This window comes from Myotis yumanensis, unplaced genomic scaffold (genome assembly GCF_028538775.1).
Source record: "Myotis yumanensis isolate MYYU_CA2020_CCGP unplaced genomic scaffold, mMyoYum1.0.hap1 SCAF_2, whole genome shotgun sequence".
NCBI classification, from domain to species: Eukaryota; Metazoa; Chordata; class Mammalia; order Chiroptera; family Vespertilionidae; genus Myotis; species Myotis yumanensis.
In genome coordinates, this window is record NW_027223753.1 from 97442915 (window position 1) to 97465884 (window position 22970).

The window sequence follows — 22970 nt, forward strand, 5'->3', positions numbered from 1 at the left end:
CCTGTCAATGTTGAAGGTTAAACCCTTATTGGTGATAACATTGACAAATATTTTCTCCCATGCAGTGGGCTTTGTTGATGGTTTCTTTTGCTGTACAGAAGCTTTTGATTTTGATGTAGTCCCCTTTGTTTATTTTCTCTTTAGTTTCCATTGCCCTAGGAACTGTATTATTTAAGATATTGCTTCTGCATATGTCTGAGATTTTGCTGCCTGTGGATTCCTCTAAGGTTTTTATGGTTTCCCATCTTACCTTTAAGTCATTTATCCATTTTGAGTTTATTTTTGTGTATGGTGTAAGTTGGTGGTTTTCTTTCTTTCTTTCTTCCTTTCTTTCTTTCTTTCTTTCTTTCTTTCTTTCTTTCTTTCTTTCTTTCTTTCTTTCTTTCTTCCTTCCTTCCTTCCTTCCTTCCTTCCTTCCTTCCTTCCTTTCTTTCTTTCTTTCTTTCTTTCTTTCTTTCTTTCTTTCTTTCTTTCTTTCTTTCTTTCTTTCTTTCTTTCTTTTTTTTTTGCATGCATCTGTCCAATTTTCCCAACCCAATTTATTGAAGAGACTGTTTTGACTCCCTTGTATGGTCTGGCATTATTCAAATATTAATTGAGCATAGTGGTTTGGGTTGATTTCTGGGTTCTATTCTATTCCATTGGTCTGTATGTCTGTCCTTGTGCCAGTACCAGGCAGTTTTGAGAACAGTGGCTTTATAATACATCTTGATATCTGGTATTGAGATCCCTCCTACTTTGCTCTTTTATCTCAGGATTGCTGCAGCTATTCTGGGTCTTTTTTTTTTTTTCTAAGTGAATTTTTGGAGAGTTCGTTCTAGGTCTGTTAAATATGCTGGGAGTGTATTGAATCTATAGATTGCTTTGGGTAGTATGGACATTTTAATGGTGTGGATTCTACCAATCCATGAACACGGCATGTTCTTCCATCTGGTTATGTCTTCCTTTATCTTTTTTTTCAGCAGTTTTCTGAGTACAGGTCTTTTACCACCTTAGTTAAGTTTATTCCTAGGTATCTTAATTTTTTTTTTTTTTGGTGCGATGGTAAATCAATAAACATGATACATTACATAAACAAATTGAGAGATAAAAATCACATAGTCATATCAATTGATGCATAAAAAGCATTTGATAAAATCCAAAACCCTTTCTTGATAAAAACCCTCAGCAAAATGGGAATCGTGGGATCATATCTCAACATAATAAAACATTATTCATAGATGACGTGATACTGTACATAGAAAACCCTAAATACTACATCAAAAATTATTAGACTTAATAAATGAATTCAGCAATGTAGCAGGATACAAAATTAATGCCAAGAAATCTATAGCATTTTTATATACTAACAGTGAACTTACAGAAAAAGAGATTTAAAAAAATAATCCCATTTACTATCGCACCCCAAAAATTAAGTGTTACACTTTGTAATGGAATGACCAGAAATCTAAAAAGCAGCTAAAGAAAATTTTACTGACTTTTCAAACCTACAAAGCTCCTATATGCTTTCGATTTTTTACTCTCAGCACAAAGCACTCTTGGCAGGTGGTATTGCCTGAAAACTCCGATGTGAATAATGAGCAAACTTTTCCATAGACTTAGCCACTCACAGTTAAGCTTTTGTTCATACATGGCCCACAATTTGGGTGCATTCAGAGAAGCACCAAAATTCTGTTAAATTAGGTCTTTGGAAAGTCAAATAAAGCAAATATGATCTATAGTTTAATATACTTTAAAACATGATTCCTTTTTCTTTATCTCTGATTTGTAATTTGCACTTAAAACTAGTTCAATATGACAAGATTTAAAGTCAAAATGATTTCCCCAAATAGCTAGATACATTTTGTCCTAATTTTTCCAGTTATAAAGCTGTGTTTATAGTCCTGTATCTTTATACCTAAGTGTGTTGGTGCCATTTAGCCTTTTATGCATTGTATAATTTCAGCCTAGTAACAGGTAAACACAATTCTCGTTTGGAGAATTGAACTCAGAGGTTGAGTCACATGGCTAAGATCATATGACTATTGAGACCCTTCACTAGAAGCAGATCTATTGGAAGATCTATGTGTCTCAGTCCAGAGCCCCAATTTTATCTATTGTCCACCAACTTATGCTACTGTTATCTAAATCAGTTTCCAACTAAGAGTGCAGTCAAAACTTAGAGATATGCGAAACCTTAAAGATAATCTAAATCAGAAGCTTGCATTGACAAAACATACCCAGAGAGTTTCAATAGTTCTCCCAAGTGCATTTATTTCAAGCCAGAAGCCAGCAAGTCTGATTCTGGTGCTACACTGTCACCTGAGCCATGAAGCACCATCAGGGCTGCTTTTAATTATTTGTGTCTTTAACACCCTCTACTCAGATCTATCATGAACCCTTAAGTCCCACCTGGTTTATGTTTTTAACTGCTTCTAGATAAAAAAAAATTAATCAACACAATATTTTGGCTTCAAAATACATAAAACAGCACTTCTTTTACATACTTAACCATAGTTTTTCAACTAAAAATCAAAACAAAATTACCATATGCTCGTTGGTTCCAGAAAATTTAAATAATATGAGATGGCTTGGAACCACCAGCAAGGACCTCACATGTGCCCCTGCCACAGACACTACCCTGGACCACAACATGAGACAAAAGCCAGCGGGACTCCAAGTGCTTACAGCTGAAACCTGTGGGACCAGCTCCTTAGGGGAAGGGAGAACAGGGACAATCAAGGCATGAGGCTCAAGGCAGACCAGTCTCTGGGCTAAAGAGTCCCTGACTACTGGACTACTAGGGGCTTCAAACTATTGAATTTCAATCAGGTAGCCCAGGGCAAGAAAAGGACAGTGACTCACATTCACCTGCACTAGAGCAGCTCCCAGGAGGCTCAGGATAGACACACCAATTGACCAGATTCACAACATCAGAGAAAAATTCAGAGAGCCCCACAAATAGTGAACCCAAAGGTCTTTGAGTGTGTGTGGTTTTGTTTTTTGGTGTGTGTGTATGTGTATATGAGTGGATTTATTGTTTGCTTTTTTGCCTTTTTCTACCTTCCTTCCTCCCTCCCTTCCTTCCTTCCTTCCTTCCTTCCTTCCTTCCTTCCTTCCTTCCTTCTTTCCTTCCTTCCTCCTTTCCTTCCTTCCTTCCTTCCTTCCTTCCTTCCTTCCTTCCTTCCTTCCTTCCTTCCTTCTTTTTTCTTGCATATCTCTAATCTCTCCTTTTCTTTTTATTCTATTCTACTTTAGCCTATTCTTATTGTTATTATTAATTTTTCTTATTTATTTTCCATTTTAGTTTTCCTATCTATATACTAATATACCCATTATTACTACATTTTGATTTTATTATTATTTCATTTATTTTCTGCTTCCTCTTCTTTTGTCCTTCTATACTAATTCTTTTAGCTTCCTCCTTCCTTCCATATAGCCTTTTTTTTTGTATCCTTCTTCTCCATTTTTTCTTTATATCCCCTCTAAGTCTTTGGTCACATGTCTTTTAGTATTATTTTTATTTATTTCTTTGCTTTGCTTTTCCTTCTTAGTCTTTCCTCTGGCAGCAAGTCAGAAGGGAGATCACTCCCACAACTGAGACATCAACAATCAAGTCCCAATTATAATAGGAGAGCCCAAATAACTCACACAAGGGGCATTCCTAGAGCATCCAGCTCAGGTGAACAAAGAGACTACACCATTGGGCCCCTCAAGACATTTTCTACATTAGCCCATCCCACAAAGACTGAGAGGCAAAATAGTTCTATGTAATACACATAAGAAGATACAAAGAGACAGCTAAAATGGATAGACAAAGAAGAAACCTCCAAATGAGAGCAAAGAAGGAATATCCAGAAAAAGAACTAAATGAAATGGAAGCAAGCAACCTATCCAACAGGATTCAAAACAATGGTTATAAAGATGCTTAAGGAACTTAGTGAAAATTACAACAGTATGAAAAGGGAAATAGAGGCCAGGAAGAATTGAAGAGTGATATATCTGATATCAAGAACACACTGGAAGGTATTAAAATTAGATTGGGTTAAATAGATTGAATTTGGAAGAAAAGGTAGAAATAAATACCCAATTAGAGCAGCAAATGGAAAAAAAAGTATTAAAAAACAGGAAGATAACTTAAGGGAGCTCTGGGACAACATGAAATGTAATGACATCTGCATTATAGAAATACCAGAAATGGTAGAGGGTGAGCAAAGAACAGAGAACCTGTTTAAAGGAGTAATTACAGAAAACTTCCCCAGCCAGTGAAGGAAAATGTCACACAAGTTCAGGAAACACAGATAGTCCCAACCAAGATGAACCCAAAGAGACCCACACCTGGACACATCATAATAAAAATGGCAAATTTTAAAGACAAAGAAAGAATCTCAATGGCAGCAAGAAAGAGACAGAAAATTACCTACAATGGAGTTCCCATGTGAATGTCAGCTGACTTCTCAATAGAAACACTTCAGGCCAGAAGGAAATGGCATGAAGTACTCAAAGTAATGAAAAGCAAGGGCTTAAATCTAATACTACAGTATCCAGCAAGGCTATCATGTAAAATTAAAGGAGAAATAAAAAACTTTCCAAACAAAAGAAAAAAAAGTTAAAGGACTACATTACCACCAAACCAGCAATGTAAGAAATGTTAAAGAGACTGCTTTAAGAAAAAAGAAGAACTGGAGAGAGAGAGAGGATCATAGGCATAAAGAAATAAAAGTGGCAATAAATAAATACTTATTAATAATAACCTTAAATGTAAATAGATTAAATGCTCTGGTTAAAGGATGTACGGTAACTGAATGGATAAGAAAACATGATATATATATATATATATATATATATATATATATATATATATACAAGAGAACAAAAGATACTCACAGACTGAGAGTGAAGGGATCAGAAATCTATTCCATACAAATGGAAAGGAAAAAAAATCTGGGTAGCAATGCTCATATCAAACAAAGTAGACTTCAAAACAAAAGCCATAACAAGAGACAAAGAAGGTCACTTCATAATACTAAAGGGAATGAATCAACAAGAAAACACAACTTTTGTACACATATATAAACCCAATATAGGAGCACCCAAGTACATAAAACATCTTTTGATGGAATTTAAGGAAGAGATTGATAGCAATACAGTAACAGTAGAGGAATTTAACACCCACTGACATCACTGAATAGATATTCCAGACAAAAACAAACAAAAACAAACAAAACCCAAGGAAATAGGCCTTAAATGGCATACTAGGTCAGTCACTATTAACCTGTCAGATTGGCTATTATTAAAAAATAAACAAACAACAAGTGCTGTTAAGGATGTGAAGGAAAGGGAACACTAGTTCATGGTTGGTGGGAATGCAGATTGGTGCAGCCACTATGGAAAACAGTATGGAGTTTCCTCAGAAAAATTAAAATGGACTCCCATTTGACCCAGGGATTCCACTTCTGGGAATCTATTCTAAAACCCCTAGAACACCAATCAGAAAGAATAAATGCACTCCTATATTCATAGCAGCATTATTTACAAGAGCTAAATTTGGAAACAGTCGAAGGGCCCATGAGTAGATAAAAAAGCTATGTGACATTTACACAATGAAATACTCTGCAGCTGTCAGAAAGAGGGATCTCTTACTCTTTGGGCAGCATGGATGGACCTGGAAAATATTATGCTAAGTGAAATAATCCGATCTGAGAAAGACAAATATTACATAATCTCACTTATTTGTGGAATTTAATGAACAAAATGAATTGACCAATAAAATGAGATCTGAAGCATGGAAGCATGGAACAGACCGACATACCTCAATGTGGGATTGAGGGGATGAGAAGAGCTAAACCAAAGAACTTATATACTTACGTGCATAGCCCATGGACATGGGCAATAAGCCATGAAGACCTGGGGTGAGTGGGTAGGGGCTGAGAAGAGTGGGGTAAATGGGGGTAAATGGGAGATATCTGTAATACTATCAAAAATAAAAAGTACATTAATAAATAAAAAATAAAATAAATAAAAATATGAAATGTCTGTTTTTACAATTTGGAGCTTTTTTCTGGCTAATTAATATAATTTATCATTATCTTGTAGCTCCCTGGATCTCTCTCTGAATATCTGTCTAAGGAGAATGCTAATGATCAAATTAAACTCTCTTAACACTATTGAGTAAAATAAAGAAAGCAAACACAGGCTTCAATATCATATTTTAGACACTCTTTTCTAGCTCCTAATAATTTCCTCTAGAGCATAGATTTGTGGTTAAGCAAAAATGCATGTTCTTTATAAGTGTGTCCACAATGATAGACCAATGGTTGTGATGTCTCCTGCCACAACTACCTATGCTTTCCTTCATTCATCCTTAAGCTCTCTCTAAATCCCTGCTCCCTATAGACATCCTAAGGCACAAATGTTTATGATTAAGGTGTAAGAGGCTGCAGTTCACTCGACGTTATATGTAGTTACACTTTTAAAGACACCTTGAGAGTTTGGTAAGAGATATGAAGTACATATTTAAAGCATAATGGGAACCAGTTTGTCATTTAGTGATTTTATATCCTACATCAACAATTATCAGACAGCTATTTGGTTTTTACCATCAGATTTCGATATTAGTTGAATATATATGATATCTATTGACTTCTTTGATTCAAAGAAAGGTTTGTGTATCATGGTTGCACTTCTATTCCAATAAAAATAATTCACTTATTTTGAGATATGATATCATATATTTCCCCAAGACTTATGCAGGTGCAACATTTCCATTTGGCATTTACACAAGTTCCATTAGTTGGATGGTTTATTTCAATCCCATTGTGCATTTGTCTTGAAGCATCATTTATATTTGTTTGAAGAAAGGGCCCCAAAAAGTCAAACCTGGACAAGAATATGCTGAATTATATGAGCACAATTTAATATAGAACCATCACATTTAAAACATTTACATGTAGAGTTGCAAATTTTCTTATGTGTTTTAACAGACAAAAATATATGTTTAGCAACATTTTATATATCTGTTCATTCAGTAGCAAACCTACAATAAATCATACATTATATCACAGTAAATGTTCTGAAAGACTAAAAAGAAAGTCTTGATTTATCTTTAAGATACAATGCTAATTTATTATTTCTAAATAAGAAAGCTAATAGCCATTACATTAGATGAACTTATTTTAAGCTTACATTCATTTAATATTCACATAAAAATCATTACTTACAAGTGTAGCAATGAAATTGGATTTTGACACTGGTATTTGAAAGCTTGTTGGTGACTCTACAGTTGTGTTGCATCTACAAGTTTGATGTTTTGAAAAACATGTGTGAAGAAACTGAAATTACCCAATAAGCATATTCTAATAGTGTAAGAGTATAAATATAAAATGTTTTATTCTAATGCTTTATTATACAGGCATTGCCTCCAAGGTTAATATAGCCAGTGTCTAAAATGTTTCTGTTGCTTTATTTTTATTGAGAATGGGTTTTTGAAAATTATGTCCACTGAGCAAAGCTGGAAGAGTACAAAGCTGTCTCTAATACCTGCGATGTCTCTAATGCCTATGATATCTCTAATACCTGTTTTATGCTCATCACAGTGCAAGTGATGAGCATAAAACATTGTCTTGTGCACTTCACAACTTTATTCCTTCCTTGGAAACTGGGGTAAATTTGTTTGTGAAGGTTCTTAATTAAAGACTCTACAATTATTATTTCATTCCTCTTGATCTTTTACTATTTTTGTTCCTTTAAAAAATCATCTTGCTTATTTCACTCAGCATTTTTTAGTGGGTTTTTCTAGTAACCTAGGCTTTTAAAATCATCTAGTTTGAGAATAGGTAGAAAATAATCCTATATAATAAATGCCTAATATGCAAAGTGTCTGGTCATTGGTCGGCCATTCAACCAATCCAAGTGTAGCATGCTAATGATATGTTAAGGCTGCTCAACGGCTCACTATGGCATGCACTGACCACCAGGAGGCAGATGCTCCAACCAGTAAGTTAGCTTGCTGCTGGGGTCCAGCTGATCAGGACTGAGCAAGATGGGCTGGACATGCCCTGGAGCCCTCCTGTGGTCCCTCCCCAGCTGGCCAACCTCCTGTGTCCCTCCCCAGCCCTGATTGTGCATTGGTTGGGTCCTCGGCCTGACCTGCACCCTCTCGCAATCCAGGACCACTCAAGGGATGCTAGAGTGCCAGTTTCAGCCTGATCCTGCAGGCCAGGCTGAGGGATCCCACTGGTGCATTAATTTGTGCACTGGGCCTCTAGTAGGTTTAATAAAATAGAACATTATGTGGTAGCTAAAATGAGTTATCTAGTTTTTAATATTTTTGATAAAGTAAACTATTTCCCCTTCATCTTTCTATTTCTACAAAATGAATGAAATAAAATTAATTTTCACTATTAATATTTATTCTTTTTCACTGGATTTCATGATTGTTTGAACAATTATTGCCAGACAACAGTGTAAAATGTCTGTAAAGAGAGTAAACTCCCCTATTGTACTCTGCTATAATGCTGTACTCTGTTACCAAGATTTTCTGTAAACACGCAAGCCTAAATAGGTTGAAACAAAAATGGGTGGTGATAAAATGGATACAAATATGATTCAGGTAGTAGGCTAGAAAACATGGCACATCTGAAGTGTCATGTTTTCCAGACACTGTAGCCCCATCAATTAATCACTTTTACATGTCAAGTTATGTCATCAGTGTAGTTTTACTCTAATGTTTTTCCTGCCCCTGGCTCTTTTCTCAATCAATGTCTGAGAATCTGAGGACGCCCGCTCTTAGTGGTTCCCAAACTGCTCCTTGCAAGTTCTCCAGAGGGCACTGAGCATGGAGCAGATTCTGAGCAAATAAATGAGTAGAAAGAACTCTCTTTTCATTTATGTACAGATGATGTTCTGTAGAGATTCTGAGTGCAATGTCATAGTCACCATCAAGATTTGCTAAAGCATTAAAAATATGGGATATTACAATAGGTAAAATTATTCAATTTTATGTTTTAAAATTACCCTGTAAATTGAACTCATGTTTAATAACAAAGATATAGTATCTAATGCTTTTAAACAAGTACAATTAAAAACAGGAAGTCTAGCTTCTCAATCACCACTTTTATACAGAATGTCCATCATTGAATGAACCTCACTTCATCTAAGAATCACAGAAAGGAAATACTTTTAGAAAAAGTGCTTTCATTTGAATAATTCAGTCTGCTTTTCTTAATTGGGTCAAATGCTCAGGTAATTTTTCAGCTCAACAGTTTTCTTTGCTTTGTTACACACAGCTTCAATTATCCCTGTTATGTCACTGGTGGGAAAGCATTTAGAATTCTAAAATGGATATAAACCATTATATATACGCACACATATTTTTCACTCTAGAAAAGGAACGAAATAATATTTAGTGACCAACCTCATGAAAGTTATGTAGACACGAAATGTTAAAATTGGTGCTTCTTCCCTTTAGGACTTATTTTTACTTTATGCTTTCTTCCACACTATAAAATTCACTGTATACTTGTTGTAGTGGTGATTTGTCCAGTGCCTAAGACTGGCTTATATGAAAAAGTGCTATGAAGTAGGTTTTTTAAAATGTATTTTTATTGAATTTATTCGGGTGATATTGGTTAATAAATTATATAAGTTTCAATTGTACAATTATATAATATGTTAATTGTATATTGTATTGTTTATTCACCATCCAAATTCTAGTCCCTTCCATCACCATTTATCCCTTCGTTACCCTCTTTTACCAGCCCCTACCCCTTTCCTTTCTGGTACTCACCATACTGATGTCTGTGTCTACGAGTTTGTTCGGGATATTTTTGCTTAACTCCTTCACCTTTTTCACCCAGCACCAACCCCAGCACCTCTCATACTCTTAGCAATAAATTATCCTCATTAATACAGTTGAATGAATTAAAAAGTACAAATTGGTAATCAGAATAGTCAGAGGGATGTGAAATATAATATAAGGAATAAATTCAGTAATATTGTAGTAACTATGTATGGTGCCAGGTGGGTACCAGAAATATCAAGGTGATCATCCTGTAAAATATGACTGTCTAAATACTATGCTTTACACCTGAAAGTAATACAAAATAATGTTGAATATAAAGTGTAATAAAAATTTAAATAAATAATAAATAAATAAATAAATAAATAAATCGGTGGGTTTTGTTTTTTTAGTTTTACTCCTGTCAGGACTCACAGTTTGTCTCTCATTAGCCTTAATTGGTGCTATGGAGCTACCTCACCTTACACATGGCTCGCATTCACTTCCAAGCCAAGACATTACTTCTTTAATCATGAATCAGAACTTCATAAACTTAAAATGAAGATAAAAATCCACTGTTTTTCCTGTTACTTCTTCTTAATGACCTTTGTGTTTATGGCTTTAAGGTTGCCCACTACCCATGTCTTCCTTGCCCCAGGTACTCTCCTCAGCGCATACAGTGGCTGTGGACACACTCAAAAAGCCAGTGCTCCTCCACGCAAATGGATTCTATTTTCCTATCACCCTGCACATAAAAAAATCACCATAAAATGTTTTGTGTTTGCTTGCCTATGCTCAGAGTAATACATGCCACTACCAACAGAAAAACAAATTGCATATTCAACATGTGCTATAGTTAAGAACATAAGTTAAGGGGTGCATCATACATCAAGAAAATCAGCTGGCTCATTCGTTGCACCATTCATTGGTGTAACAGTGTGTCATGCTCATAGCTTCTGGGAGGTGATTAAACTACATTCACCAGTGTGTTAGCAGACAAGGTCTGGATCAAATGACCTAATTGCCTTGGTTCCTTCATTTCTACTTCATTTTTTCATAATAAAGCTACTCCGTTTGGCCCTCTGTTCTTTGAGTGGGGCTTTACTTATTACTGAAAATTTAGGAAAACTATCCAGAGACAAAACCAAGTGGGACTGAGAAACAGCAAAGAGAAACAAAGCTGATGCTTTCATAGGTACTCCTAGCATGGCCTGCGCTTGTACAAGTGCACTTTTATATGGACTTTTGTCTTCCTGGATGTTATTTTTAAATATATTTTACATGCTTCACACCATCCCTCCAGCACTAGCCTGCTACATAAGTCTGAGAAAGCAGTGTTTTGTTTAGATGGGCTATTGTAAATTATCCTCAGTCCCAGACCCTTCGGGACTGGAATCCATTTGAAGGAAGGCCTCCTTATTGGTGAAAGTTGAGCTGCGAGTTATGCTATGTCGGGGCTTCACAGGTGTAAGTTCATCTAATTTAATATTTTCATTTTTGACCAGAATGGTCTTATCCATGTTTTCTTCACTGTGCCTTGCAACAACAGCATTGAACACATCTAATTTTGGTGGCAAGGTTCCGCTTTCAAATAGGTACTTGGCTAGATAAGAAATGCCAATGTTGGTTAAGAATGAGGTCACCATGGCCAGAGTTTTAAAGGGGAACCTCTGATTGTATATGCCATTCTTATCAGAGTAATAGCCGGGGTAAAAGAACAAGGGCTGCAGGTACAGATACGGCTCCCCGCCAGTTATTCTCAGGAAGAGGCCAGATACATAACCTGCGGCGGCTCCATACGTGTTGGTTCCCTTGACGAAGAGCACACAGAGGAGCTGCGGGAAGATGATGATGTAAACGAGGTCTGAGCTGAGGTACCAGAGCCCGTAAACGGTCTTTGTGAGCAGTGCCATAGCTGTTGCAGAAGCTCCAAACACAAACACTGTGATTCGCATGACCCACACGATTTCCCTGTCTGATGCCTGCAAGAAATTGCCACAGCTGGTCAAAAGAATTCCTTGCTTTCAATTGGCTCAACTTATGGGAAAAACAACCTAAAACACAGCCTATGAAGCAAGCAATCTAGCTGGCCTTTGGGAAGGTTGCTGAGTACAGCATGCAGGGACAGACCACCCACACCTTTCCAGGACTGTGCAGGGCCAGTGATGAGCTGAGCTAACCTGCTGTCATAGAAGAAGAGCACAAAGGTGGGGGTTTGGGGCTTTGCTCATTTTACATATTAAGAAATAGTTCTTATGTGGCAGTGAGGAGGCATGGTTTATCCTTGCTTCTTCTCTCCATAGGAATCCTACCATCTTTAAGGCTACCACTTTCAAAAACAAGTGGGAACATTTTGTTAACAGTGACGTAGAAAATCTAGAGAAAGGCAAAGACTTAGTCAAGGAAGAAGGTGGAGAAGGGCAGAGGGACCCTCAGTAGCCCACAGTAGCATGGTGTTCTACAGCCACTAGACGTAGTAAAGAAACCAAATTGGGAGATTAGTTTTGGACAAAGGTGGACTTAAGAGTCAAGTGAAGAGTAAAGACAGATGTTAACACAAATCCCCATGAAATAATTTACCATGTTCTACTTCTACTAGAGTTCTCAGTTTCTTAACATGTTTGATTAAACTCAAAGTTATTCTAAGATATTTTAGGTTTCATTACTCTTTCACTAGACAGGAGGGTTTAAATTGTAACAATGTAACTAAACATCTTGGGAAACAGTTATATTTCTTTGTTTCCTTTAGTATTAACATGAGTGATAACATGCATTAAAAATACCTATATATAGCATAAGTGAAACTCATTACTTAACCTTATGTGCTTAATGAAAGTAGGGTCAAATTTTAATATATAATATTAATAAGTATGTAATATTACATACATAATAAATATACTAACAAAGACAACAACAAAACAAGAATGTAAGATTTAAGACATCCTTCTTACATTTTGTCTGAATGAAAGCTGATAGATGTTTCGAGCAAACATTGAACTTGCTGACAAGATAGAAGAATCTGCTGATGACATAACAGCAGCAGAAACTGCACCAAGACCGAAGAAAGAAATGTACACAGGACAGAGATATTGCAGAACAATCGGTAAAATCATGTCTGCTTCTTCATTGCTTTTGGGATCTGGCATCCCATATGCAGTCTGGTTCCAGTCTATTGAATAGAAACAAAAGCATAAGGAGAACCAAAAGTTATATATTCTTTGTCAATCTGGGGTCATCTTATTTACTGGATAGTTTTTAAGACAAAATCAGAATGTATGAATTAGCTTAATTAGGTGGGAAGTCTAATTACTCTAACCAGGTATGTACTGGTCAAGTGAAATTACCTTATAGGTCCTAGATTCTAATGGGTTTTGGTTATACTTAGTCTTATTCAAAAGACCAGCATGGAATATGGTTGTGATAGATATACCTATCATCTATCTATCTGTCTATCTATTATCTATCTATCTATCTATCTATCTATCTATCTATCTATCTATTATCTATGTATCTATCTATCTATCATCTATCATCTATCATCTACCAATCTATCATCTACCTACATACCTACCTACCTACCTACCTACCTACCTACATCTTCTGAAATTGTGGCATTCCATTGTACAGAATCATATACAAAGTATTAAACTGAAACATAGATGATTTCTTCAGTCATTTGAACAGACACAATGTTTCATTCCTTAGTCTTCAGGTATAAATGCATAAATGGATGAAGACAGTACTGGGGCTATTCTCACTCATCCTCTTTCTGTATATAAACTTGGGTTTGGAGCTTCCTCAGCATTACTTCTTCCCAATTAAATTCCTTTTTATATTAGTTATCAGTTACTAGAAATAGGAAGTATGATAGATAAAGGAAATTCCCTTTTTATTGATTAAAAAGTTCAGATATGCCTGGACTGTTTGGCTCAGTTGGTTGAGCATCATTCCCTTCAGGAAGAAGTCACTGGTTGGATTCCTGATCAGGGCACATGCCAGGGTTGCAGGTGGGTCCCCAGTAGGAGGTGTGCAGGAGGCAAATGATTGATTTTTCTTTCTCATAGAAGTTTTTCTCTCTCCCTTTCCTGTCTTCTCTCTCTAAAACCAATAAAAACATATTTTAAAAATAGTGCAGATACCAGGCTGAAATTTTCAGAAGGTTTTTGGACTCTGTGGTAAAAGGATTTGAAACATAAGTATTTTTTAATTGATAGCTCCCTTAATATTTAGTTATACAGTAGTTACCCATCTGTGGATTTGCTTTCACTGGATTCAGTTACTCACTATCAGCCTTGATCTGAAATTAGAAAATTCCAGAAATAAACAATTTATATGTTTTAAATTGTACCACATTTTAGTGTGTGATGCAGTCTTGTATGGTCCCACCCAATCTGGCCATAGATACATCCATGCTATACATGCTCCCACCATCAGTCATTGTGGTATCAGTAGCTGTCTGGTATCACAGTGCTTGAGCTTAAGTAACCCTTAGGCAGTGTCACAGTGCCTATGCCAGTCACCTCACTGTATCTCATTATGTAGGCATTGCATCATCTCCCCTCATCACAAGAAAAAAAGGATGAGTACCACAGAATAAGATATTTTGAGAGGAAGACCACATTCACATCACTTTTATTACAAAATAATGTTGTAATTCTTCTATTTTATTATTAGTTACTAGAGGCCCGGTGCACAAAAAATTTGTGCACTTGGGGGGGGGGGGGTCCATCAGCCCAGCCTGCGCCCTCTCGCAGTCTGGGACCCCTTGGGGGATGTCCACCTACTGGCTTAGGCCTGCTCCCTAGGGGATTGGGCCTAAACTGGAAGCCCAGGAGCCCTCAGGGGATGTCCACTTACCAGCAGGGAGCAGGCCTAAGCTGCAGTCGAATATCCTTAGCACTGCTGAGGAGGCGAGAGAGGCTCCCACCACCACTGCTGTACTGGCAGCTGTCAGCCTGGCTTGTGGCTGAGCAGAGCTCCCCCTGTGGGAGCGCACTGACCACCAGGGGGCAGCTCTTGCATTGAGCATCTGCTCCCTGGTGCTCAGTGTGTGTCATAGTGACCAGTCATTCCCAGTTGTTCTGCTGTTATGGTCAATTTGCATATTACTCTTTTATTACATAGATAGAGGCCTGGTGCTTGGGTGGGGGCCAGCTGGCTTGCCCTAAAGGGTGTCCTGGATCAGGGTGGGGTTCCCGCTAGGGTGCCTGGCCAACCTGGGTGAGGGCCGTTTTCAGACTTGCTACACCCCCTTCAGGGTGGGGGTCCCCGCTGGAGTGCCTGGCCAGCCTGGGTGAGGGGCTGAGGGCCATTTTCAGGTTGGTCACACCTGCTTCAGGGAGAGGGGTCCTCCTGGGGTGCCTGGTCAGTCTGGGTGAGGAGCTGATGGCTGTTTTCAGGCTGCCAAACCCCCAGCAGGGACCCTCACCCCATGAGGGTGTGGCTAGCCTGGGTGAGGGGCTGATGGCTCTTTTCAGGCTGGCCACGGCCCCCAGCCACCCAAGCTCCTAGTGGAGGCTGGCTGGAAGCAGGTATCTGGGATTTATTTATCTTCTATAATTGGAACTTTATTGCCTTTAGTGGAGGCCACAGCCAGCCAGGGCAGGCAGGAAGCTTGGCTTCCTCCATCGCCGGGTCAACCAAGCCTCCTGCTTGCTCCAGCTTCGTGGCTGCCGGCCACCATCTTGGTTAGGTTAATTTTTATATAGTCGCTCTGATTGGCTGGTGGGCATGGCTTGGGGCATAGCAAAGGTACTGCCCATTTGCCTGTTTCTCTTTTATTAGATTAGATTGTTGTTAATCTATTAGTGTGCCTAACGTATGTTAAAGTTAATCATAGGTATCTATAATAATAAAAGCATAATATGCTAATTAGATGGGACATCCTTCTGGACAACCTTCCAGAAGAAGCTGGGACTGTAAGGGCCAAGGCAGCCACCGTGGTTGCCTCAGGCTGAGGCAAGCCACTGTGGCTTCAAGGGCCGAGCCCCTTGCATGAATTTCGTGCATCAGGCTTCTAGTGTATGTATAAAATAAAACATAGCATATACATAAGGTCTTTGAATAATGTCATTTCAGTCAGTATCATCCTATATAATAAAGGCTTAATATGCTAAGTGTCTGGTCGTCCAGTCCTCCAGTCGTTCATTTAACCAATCAAAGTGTAATATGCTAATGATTTGCTAAGGCTGCTAAACCTCTCACTATGATGTGCACTGACCACCAGGGGGAAGACACTGTGACTGATAGGTTAGCTTGCCAGCCAATTGGGCAAAATGGGCAGGACATGCCCTGGATCCCCCCCACGGTACCTCCCTGGCTAGCCAACCTCCCGCATCCCTCCCTGGCCCTGATCATGCACCAGTGGGGTCCCTCGGCCTGGCCTGCATCCTCTTGCAATCTGTGACCCTTTGGGGGATGTCAGAGAGCCGGTTTCGGCCTGATCCCGCTCAATGCAGGAGCTTCCCCCTGGTGGTCAGTGTGCTCCCACAAGAGAGCCACTCAGCCAGAAGCCAGATTTACCACTGGAGAGCACAGTGGCAGTGGCTAGAACCTCTCCCACCTCCGTGGCAGCACTAAGGATATACGACTGCCATCTTAAGCCTGCTCCCCACCACTCAGACATCCCCCGAGGGCTCCCAGACTGCAAGAGGGTGCAGGCCAGGATGAGGGATGCTCCTTGAAGGCATGTATTTCATGCACCGGGCCTCTAGTTTTGTTATATTATTGATGGGATCTTATAGGAACCTAACTCTTGCTTATTACCAGTTAGCCTATGGTAAAGTTGATTTCATTATACATCATTTTGCTTAAAGTCACAAAACCTACCAGTGATGTTAAGTGAGGACTTACTATATGATATTTGGTACTACCTGCAATTTCAGGCCTTCATTGCATGCCTTGCAATGTATCCTCCGTGGATAATGGGGTACTTCTGTACTAGCATATGCTAAAGAATACATGTACATTAATATAGCTCTTTTTTATTTGTCTAACTTCTGTAATGTCATGATTAGAGAATCAAATAGGAGTCTTTTCCCTTGCCATTCCCCGCCCCTGCCCAACCCATTTTCCATTACAATTGTTAAAGCCATGATTTGATGAAGCCAATTTTATAGCATTAACTGATATGTCATGATACCAAAAAAAACAGCAACTAAAATGTCTACTTAATCCATAAAAAATAAATTTTATATTTTTTTCAGTGGATTGTCCTGCAACACACATGCATACACTAATAGCCAGATCTGTCTTGTGATTGTGACATAAATACTATCTTTTATTCAAAGGCACTCAGTCACCATTATCAGACATTGTTTTAAATGTTTGCTTATGTCATGTATGTACAACTGGAATAAAAGCATACTATATGAACCATAACTGCTCTCTTAAAATTTGTCATCCAATAAATAGCTCTACAAACTGTGGGTATCATCCTGGATAATATTTACAAGCACAGCAGAGTAAAAGGTCAACTTCTGGAGTCTGTTTTAATTAGCTGAACCTACAGGGCTAATATGACATATTCGTGTAAAATACTCAAAACGTGTATAACAAGGGAACATATGATTCGGGAAAAATCAATAAGTTCAGTAAAATTAAGGGTGAGATTTAAAAACTGTTCAAGATAGAGGCTAACTGGGAGGCAAAGATTTTATAATGCTCTTTTTACCAACTTGAATAAGTTATTCTCTGGGAGACTTAGTGCCTTAGTTTATCTTTATCTACACAATTATTGACTGATTTCTCTAAGAAGAAAAACTTCATTAACAAACAATTGAAAGGTAAAACAGCACTTTCAGGTTTAAAGTGGTCATGGTAATGGCAGGCAAACTTCTGGCTGTACTTTGATTCATCAAGGGGACTTAAAAAACCCTGGTTACTGGCTCTATCTTAATTATCAAAGTAAAATCCCTGTGGGGTGAGACAGAAATAGATATTTTTTAGAGTCTCTCTCCTCTGCACAGATGTGAATTGTACCTTGATTGAGTAGAACGGCTGACAGGATTACATATACACAGTTGATAAATATAACAATGTCCGGGGAGGGGATGATTATAAATATTTTATTAGTGGGATGAGAAGTTGGAAAATGTTTGGAGACTAGGAATGTATAATACAATTTGTTAAACACTATAACAATGGACTATGTGTGGGTAAAGAGGACAGTGAGAGAGGGAGAGTAGCTGTGGACTGTGGCAATTGGTAACTTTGCTGGAGCTTGAGTGGGTCAATGAGTGAAGCTGCAAGAGAGGTACCTGTTGATGCTCCAATGGCCCCGATGAGTACAGACGGTATAGCCATCACCAGGCATCCAAAAGCTGCCAGGAAGGATAGCACCTGAGCGTAGGTGGCTGAGGATGAAGAGAGGACTCTCTGGAAGTAGGCTTGCCATGGGATTCCACCCAACATCTGCATGGGAACCAAAGGGACTCAGGATTTTATTAGAGGCAAATAGCATGTATTAGATACTTTCAACATGAGATTATATTTATATAATCACATTCAGAATAGTTGTATGTATATTGCTAAAGTATAAAGAATGGTCCTATATGCCATATACCTCAATGGTTATTATTTTGTTATTACCATATTTACAATTGTGTGGAATTTCTTCCAGTTCTTTTCCTTCGTAATTACACAAGACAATCTTTTCCTAAATCTACCTACTCTAAGCTGTATTACAATGTCCTAGAAGTCTCTTTGTTCTTATCTGGAGGAACTAACCCCCACAAAATTGCCTCAAAAGTTAAGATTCTGAAAACATGGCGTTTTAAAATTTGAATCCATACAGCCCAATGAATATTTCTGAACTCTGGTATGTGCCAGGCAAGGTAATGGTTGTCAGAGCACAAAGAGGAGCAGGGATGGCTCTTCTCTGGGTCCCTGTCCACCAGGAGAGTCAGTGCAGTGCAGGGTTCTCCAAAGCAGGGTGTGCAGAGCCTCCAGACAATGCACTCGGCATCCAAATTATCAGAACTTCTATTGGTACTCATTTTACCTCATACCTAAACCTCATATGGCTATTTTATTAAAGTATACAATGTATCAGTAAAGTGTATATAAATAATTTATAAGTACATTTACCTACATTGAGAGTATATTTAAAATTTATATTGAGGAAATACTGTGAAAAAAGCTTGGTGACATTGAACTATTATATAATGTATTGCCTGCTATAAAGAGGTGTGTATGGGAACAGAAGCGGGAAGCAATTACTTATTTGGGGGTAACTAAGGGGTGGAAAGGCACAATGAAGCACAACTGCCTAGTAATTAGGGAAACCTACAGAAATGACATTTGAATAAGTCCTTAAGTCCTGGGAGAGTGTCACTAGATGGAGATGAAGAGAGGAGAGAGTACCTGGGAGAGAATCCAATAGAAAAAGAAAGAAAGAAAAAGAATGATGAAGCAGCTATGAGAACACTATGTGTTTTGTGGAAATGGAAGTCAGGGTATGTGGGAATGGATAGAGGGAAGGCTGGGAAAATACCTTCCCATTCATTGCTGTCACATTCCTCTGACTGGCATAGAGTTGGTGTTTAATAAACATACTGTATATCATATGAATGAAAGAATTGATGAATGGGTTTCCCATATAATTGCCTGTTTCTCTCACCCAGCTCTCAACTCAGGAAAATCCATCTTGTTAGTCATTGTCACATTTGTGCCAATTTAGAGGGCCTGGCACATACTGATTCCAGAGCAATTCCTTTGTTATAAAATCCACACATGTTTAACAGTAAAAGATAAAAACGTAAAAAAAGTTCTAAAACTAATGATCACATCTCAAGTCTATATTCTTTCCAAATTTTTGTTTTGCAAACTGTGAATCAACATATAATTAACCTGATATTGCTCAATAATATCACTGATTCTATGAGTTGATATATAATAATTTACATACCAATCTCTTTTGACATTTAGGTCACAAGTAGGGTAAAATCTGACCTCCACTGACAAACAGGAGTTCTGGTGGCCAGGTGGAAAATGGGCTTGGAGGAGTGAGAGGTGCGAGGGCTGACTTCAGGGAGACCACTGATGGGCTATCACAATAGGCCAGGGGAGAAAAGCTGTCAGCCTTACCTTGTGCTAGTCCAGGGACAGTGGGCAGCTCAGAATGGGATTGAGAGATCCCCCTTTATATGACAAGTGGAAGATCATAGACCATTGGTGAGACATTTCAAGGCTCACTTCTATAGTTAAGTCATTCATTCATTTCAACTTATTTTACAATTTAAAGAATGAACATGACTTAATCATATAACTTTTTGAGCTGGCAAAATTTAGTCATTGGATATAATGCTTTATCTTGAAGATTAGCAAACCTGAGGACTAATTGATATAGAAGAAAGGACCTTGGGGTTGTGCTTCATCTCTATTTCAATGTCTTGCTCAGACAATGGTGTTATTATTAACAAATTGCCTTTCATTTCTGCATCTCCTCATCTCTTCCATATAACCATAACATACCCACCATGCAGGTACAGTTACATACACATATAATGCTTGATACTTTCTCCATTAAATTCAAAATTGTGACCCATTGAAGGATAACTTTAGCCAATACATTTTGTAACAATCCTTGGAAAACAAGACCCCTCACCTCCATAATAAACATTTTTTGTTCTTGTTCTCCTGCCTTCTTACCAGGAAATTCTTTACTGAGATAGATACATCTAATTTCAGTGCTAAAACTTAACAAGTACCACAAAGACAAAGTAAAATCATAGTAAATTATGAACCATCTAAAGAGAAAACATAAACAATTTCCCCTTAATTTTGATATAAAATTATTTTATTTTATACAAAATCCTCCTAATTAGCAGGTAGGTCCCTTTGTTTTTCCCTCTTCTCTTAATCTGTGATCTGCCTTTATTTCTTCCGTACTCACTTCTCACTGACAGCACCTCTGCCCCAAGGTTCTGTTATTCCCAGGTTGCCTCGAACTGCCCAGGCCTTCTTCCCTGAGGATGCCTTTCCCAGTTTGTCTCAGACACGTGAGGCTGCAGCACCACTAATTTACTTACTATGTAGAGACTAAATGAGTTCATTATTTCAGAAGAATTTGTCTTTTAAAGCCTAATTCAAAATACAAGTGAAAACTTTTAGTTGGCTTGGCCCTCAGATTGAGGAGGTATCCGGGAGTGTGGCATGGGGTCCCTTCATTTACAGCACAACAGGAATGTGTACACACAATCCCATGGCCGTTATCCTTTAGGGTCTCACTTGCTCTCCGCTTTGACACCAGTCAGCACCATCCTTCCATAGAAAGTAGTATATTCAGAAATGATCATGAACCAGTAGGTGAAATTTACATAGAAACATTTAAATCTTGAAAATGCATTTGATTTTAGGGAAAAATTAGGTTGCATTTATCAGTTAAGACACCACTTACCAACAACAGAAAACTGTCAAGCCAAGTGTAGACTTCAAATGATTCAATGGTGCCCAGCCAAGGAGCCTGGTATTTGGCATGGGTAGACGTAAACCCAATGTCAGTAACTGCCGGATGTGACAGTGCGAAAGGGACGCTGATCCACTGCAACCAGAGACATTCGATTGTTAGGCAAATATTTATAACTTTAATATATCCAAGACTTAGCCACCTAGTTCTTGTGGTTTTTTTTTCATAGACCACATAGCTCAGTAGTTTCTCATATTCAGACAGAGAAGAAACTGGAATCATGTTATCTGGGGAACATCATGAATATTGACTTAGAGAAGTTAAAGTAAACATACTTCTGTGTTTAACTGTACCAATAATGTCAAGTAGAGAAGAAGTCACTAGAAACTTTGCGGGGAGAACATTAAACTTGAGAATATAATCCTATATAATAAAGAGGTAATATGCAAATTAACCTTCATGCCCTTGCACAAGATGCCTCCCCCATGTGGTCAAAGATGGTTGCTCCCATGTGGTCACTAGATGGCCACCACAAGATGGCCGGCATGGGAGTGCAGTTAGGGGTGACTGGGCTGGCAGGGGAGGGCATTTGTGGGTAACAAGTCTGCAGGGGAGGGCACTTAGGGGCAACCAGGACAGCAGGGGAGGGCAGTTGCAGGGGACCAGGCCTGCAGGGGATGTCAGTTGGGGGCAACTGGGTCTGCAGGGGAGGGCAATTAGGGGCAACCAGGCTAGCAGCAAAGGGCAGTTGGAGGTGACTAGGCCATCAGGGGAAGGCAGGGGAGGGTAGTTGGAGGCAATCAGGCCGGCAGGGAAGCAGTTAGGTATCGATTAGGCTGGTAGGGGAGTGGTTAGGGGGTGATCAGTCTGGCAGTCAGAAGCAGTTAGGGGCAATCAGGCAGGCAGGCAGGCAAGCGGTTGGGAGCCAGCAGTCCTGAATTGTGAGAGGGATGTCTGACTGCCAGTTTAGGTCTGATCCCTGTGGAATCAGCCTAAACCAGCAGTGGGACATCCCCCGAAGGGTCCCAGATTGGAGAGGGTGCAGGCTGGGCTGAGGGACACCCCTCTCCAATGCCTGAATATTGTACACTGGGCCTCTAGTATAATAATATAATATAATATAATATAATATAATTAATATAATTAATATAAAATATAATATAATCTATAATATCTACACTAATAAAAGAGAAACATGGTAATTGCGCATGACCGCTACCCTTCCCATTGGCTAATCAGCATATCCTTATGCAAATTAACTGTCAGCCAAGATGGCGGCTGGCAGCCAGGCAGCTGGAAGCGAACATGAGGCTTGCTTGCTCCAGTGACTGCAGACTGCAACGTTCCCTGCCTGACTTGCTGGCCTCTGAGCTACAACTCTAAGAAACTATGTTGCAAATATAGAAGCTAAACAAAACCCCAGAAAAAAGCTTTCAGCCAGCTGGGATCTCAGAGCTAGAGTTATACATTGTTTCAATTATAGCAGCAGAAGCCTCAGAGCTAGAGCCAGAGCTAAAGCTGGTTCAGAATAAAAAAAAGAAAAAAAGGAGTGGTTGGGAGCTTCAGTCAATTGCCAGCCTGAAAGCAGCCCTCAGCTCCTCACTCAGACTGGCCAGGAACCCCAGTGGGGACCCCCACCCTGATCCAGGACACCCTTCAGGGCAAACCAGCTGGCCCCCAGGCCTCTATCCTATATAGTAAAAGGGTAATATGCCTCCCAGCATGGGGATCAGCGGAGCCACGAGGCCTCCTGGCACTGGATCAGCGTGACAGGGGGCAGCGCCCAAACCCCCTGATCGCCCTGCA

At 38.9% G+C, this 22970-nt stretch overlaps 1 protein-coding gene across 1 annotated transcript in view; it reads right to left on the reverse strand.

Moving 5' to 3' along the window:
• Positions 1–7007: 7007 nt before the first annotated feature.
• SLC5A7 (solute carrier family 5 member 7) overlaps positions 7008–22970 on the reverse strand; it is a 34948-nt gene continuing 18985 nt past the window's right edge. The window contains exons 6-9 of the mRNA XM_070405840.1: positions 21156–21299; positions 18016–18169; positions 12709–12926; positions 7008–11739 (exon numbers count right to left, since the gene is read on the reverse strand). Coding sequence (XP_070261941.1) covers positions 11110–11739; positions 12709–12926; positions 18016–18169; positions 21156–21299 — 1146 coding nt within the window. The 3' untranslated portion in view covers positions 7008–11109. The remainder of the gene's footprint in view (positions 11740–12708; positions 12927–18015; positions 18170–21155; positions 21300–22970) is intronic.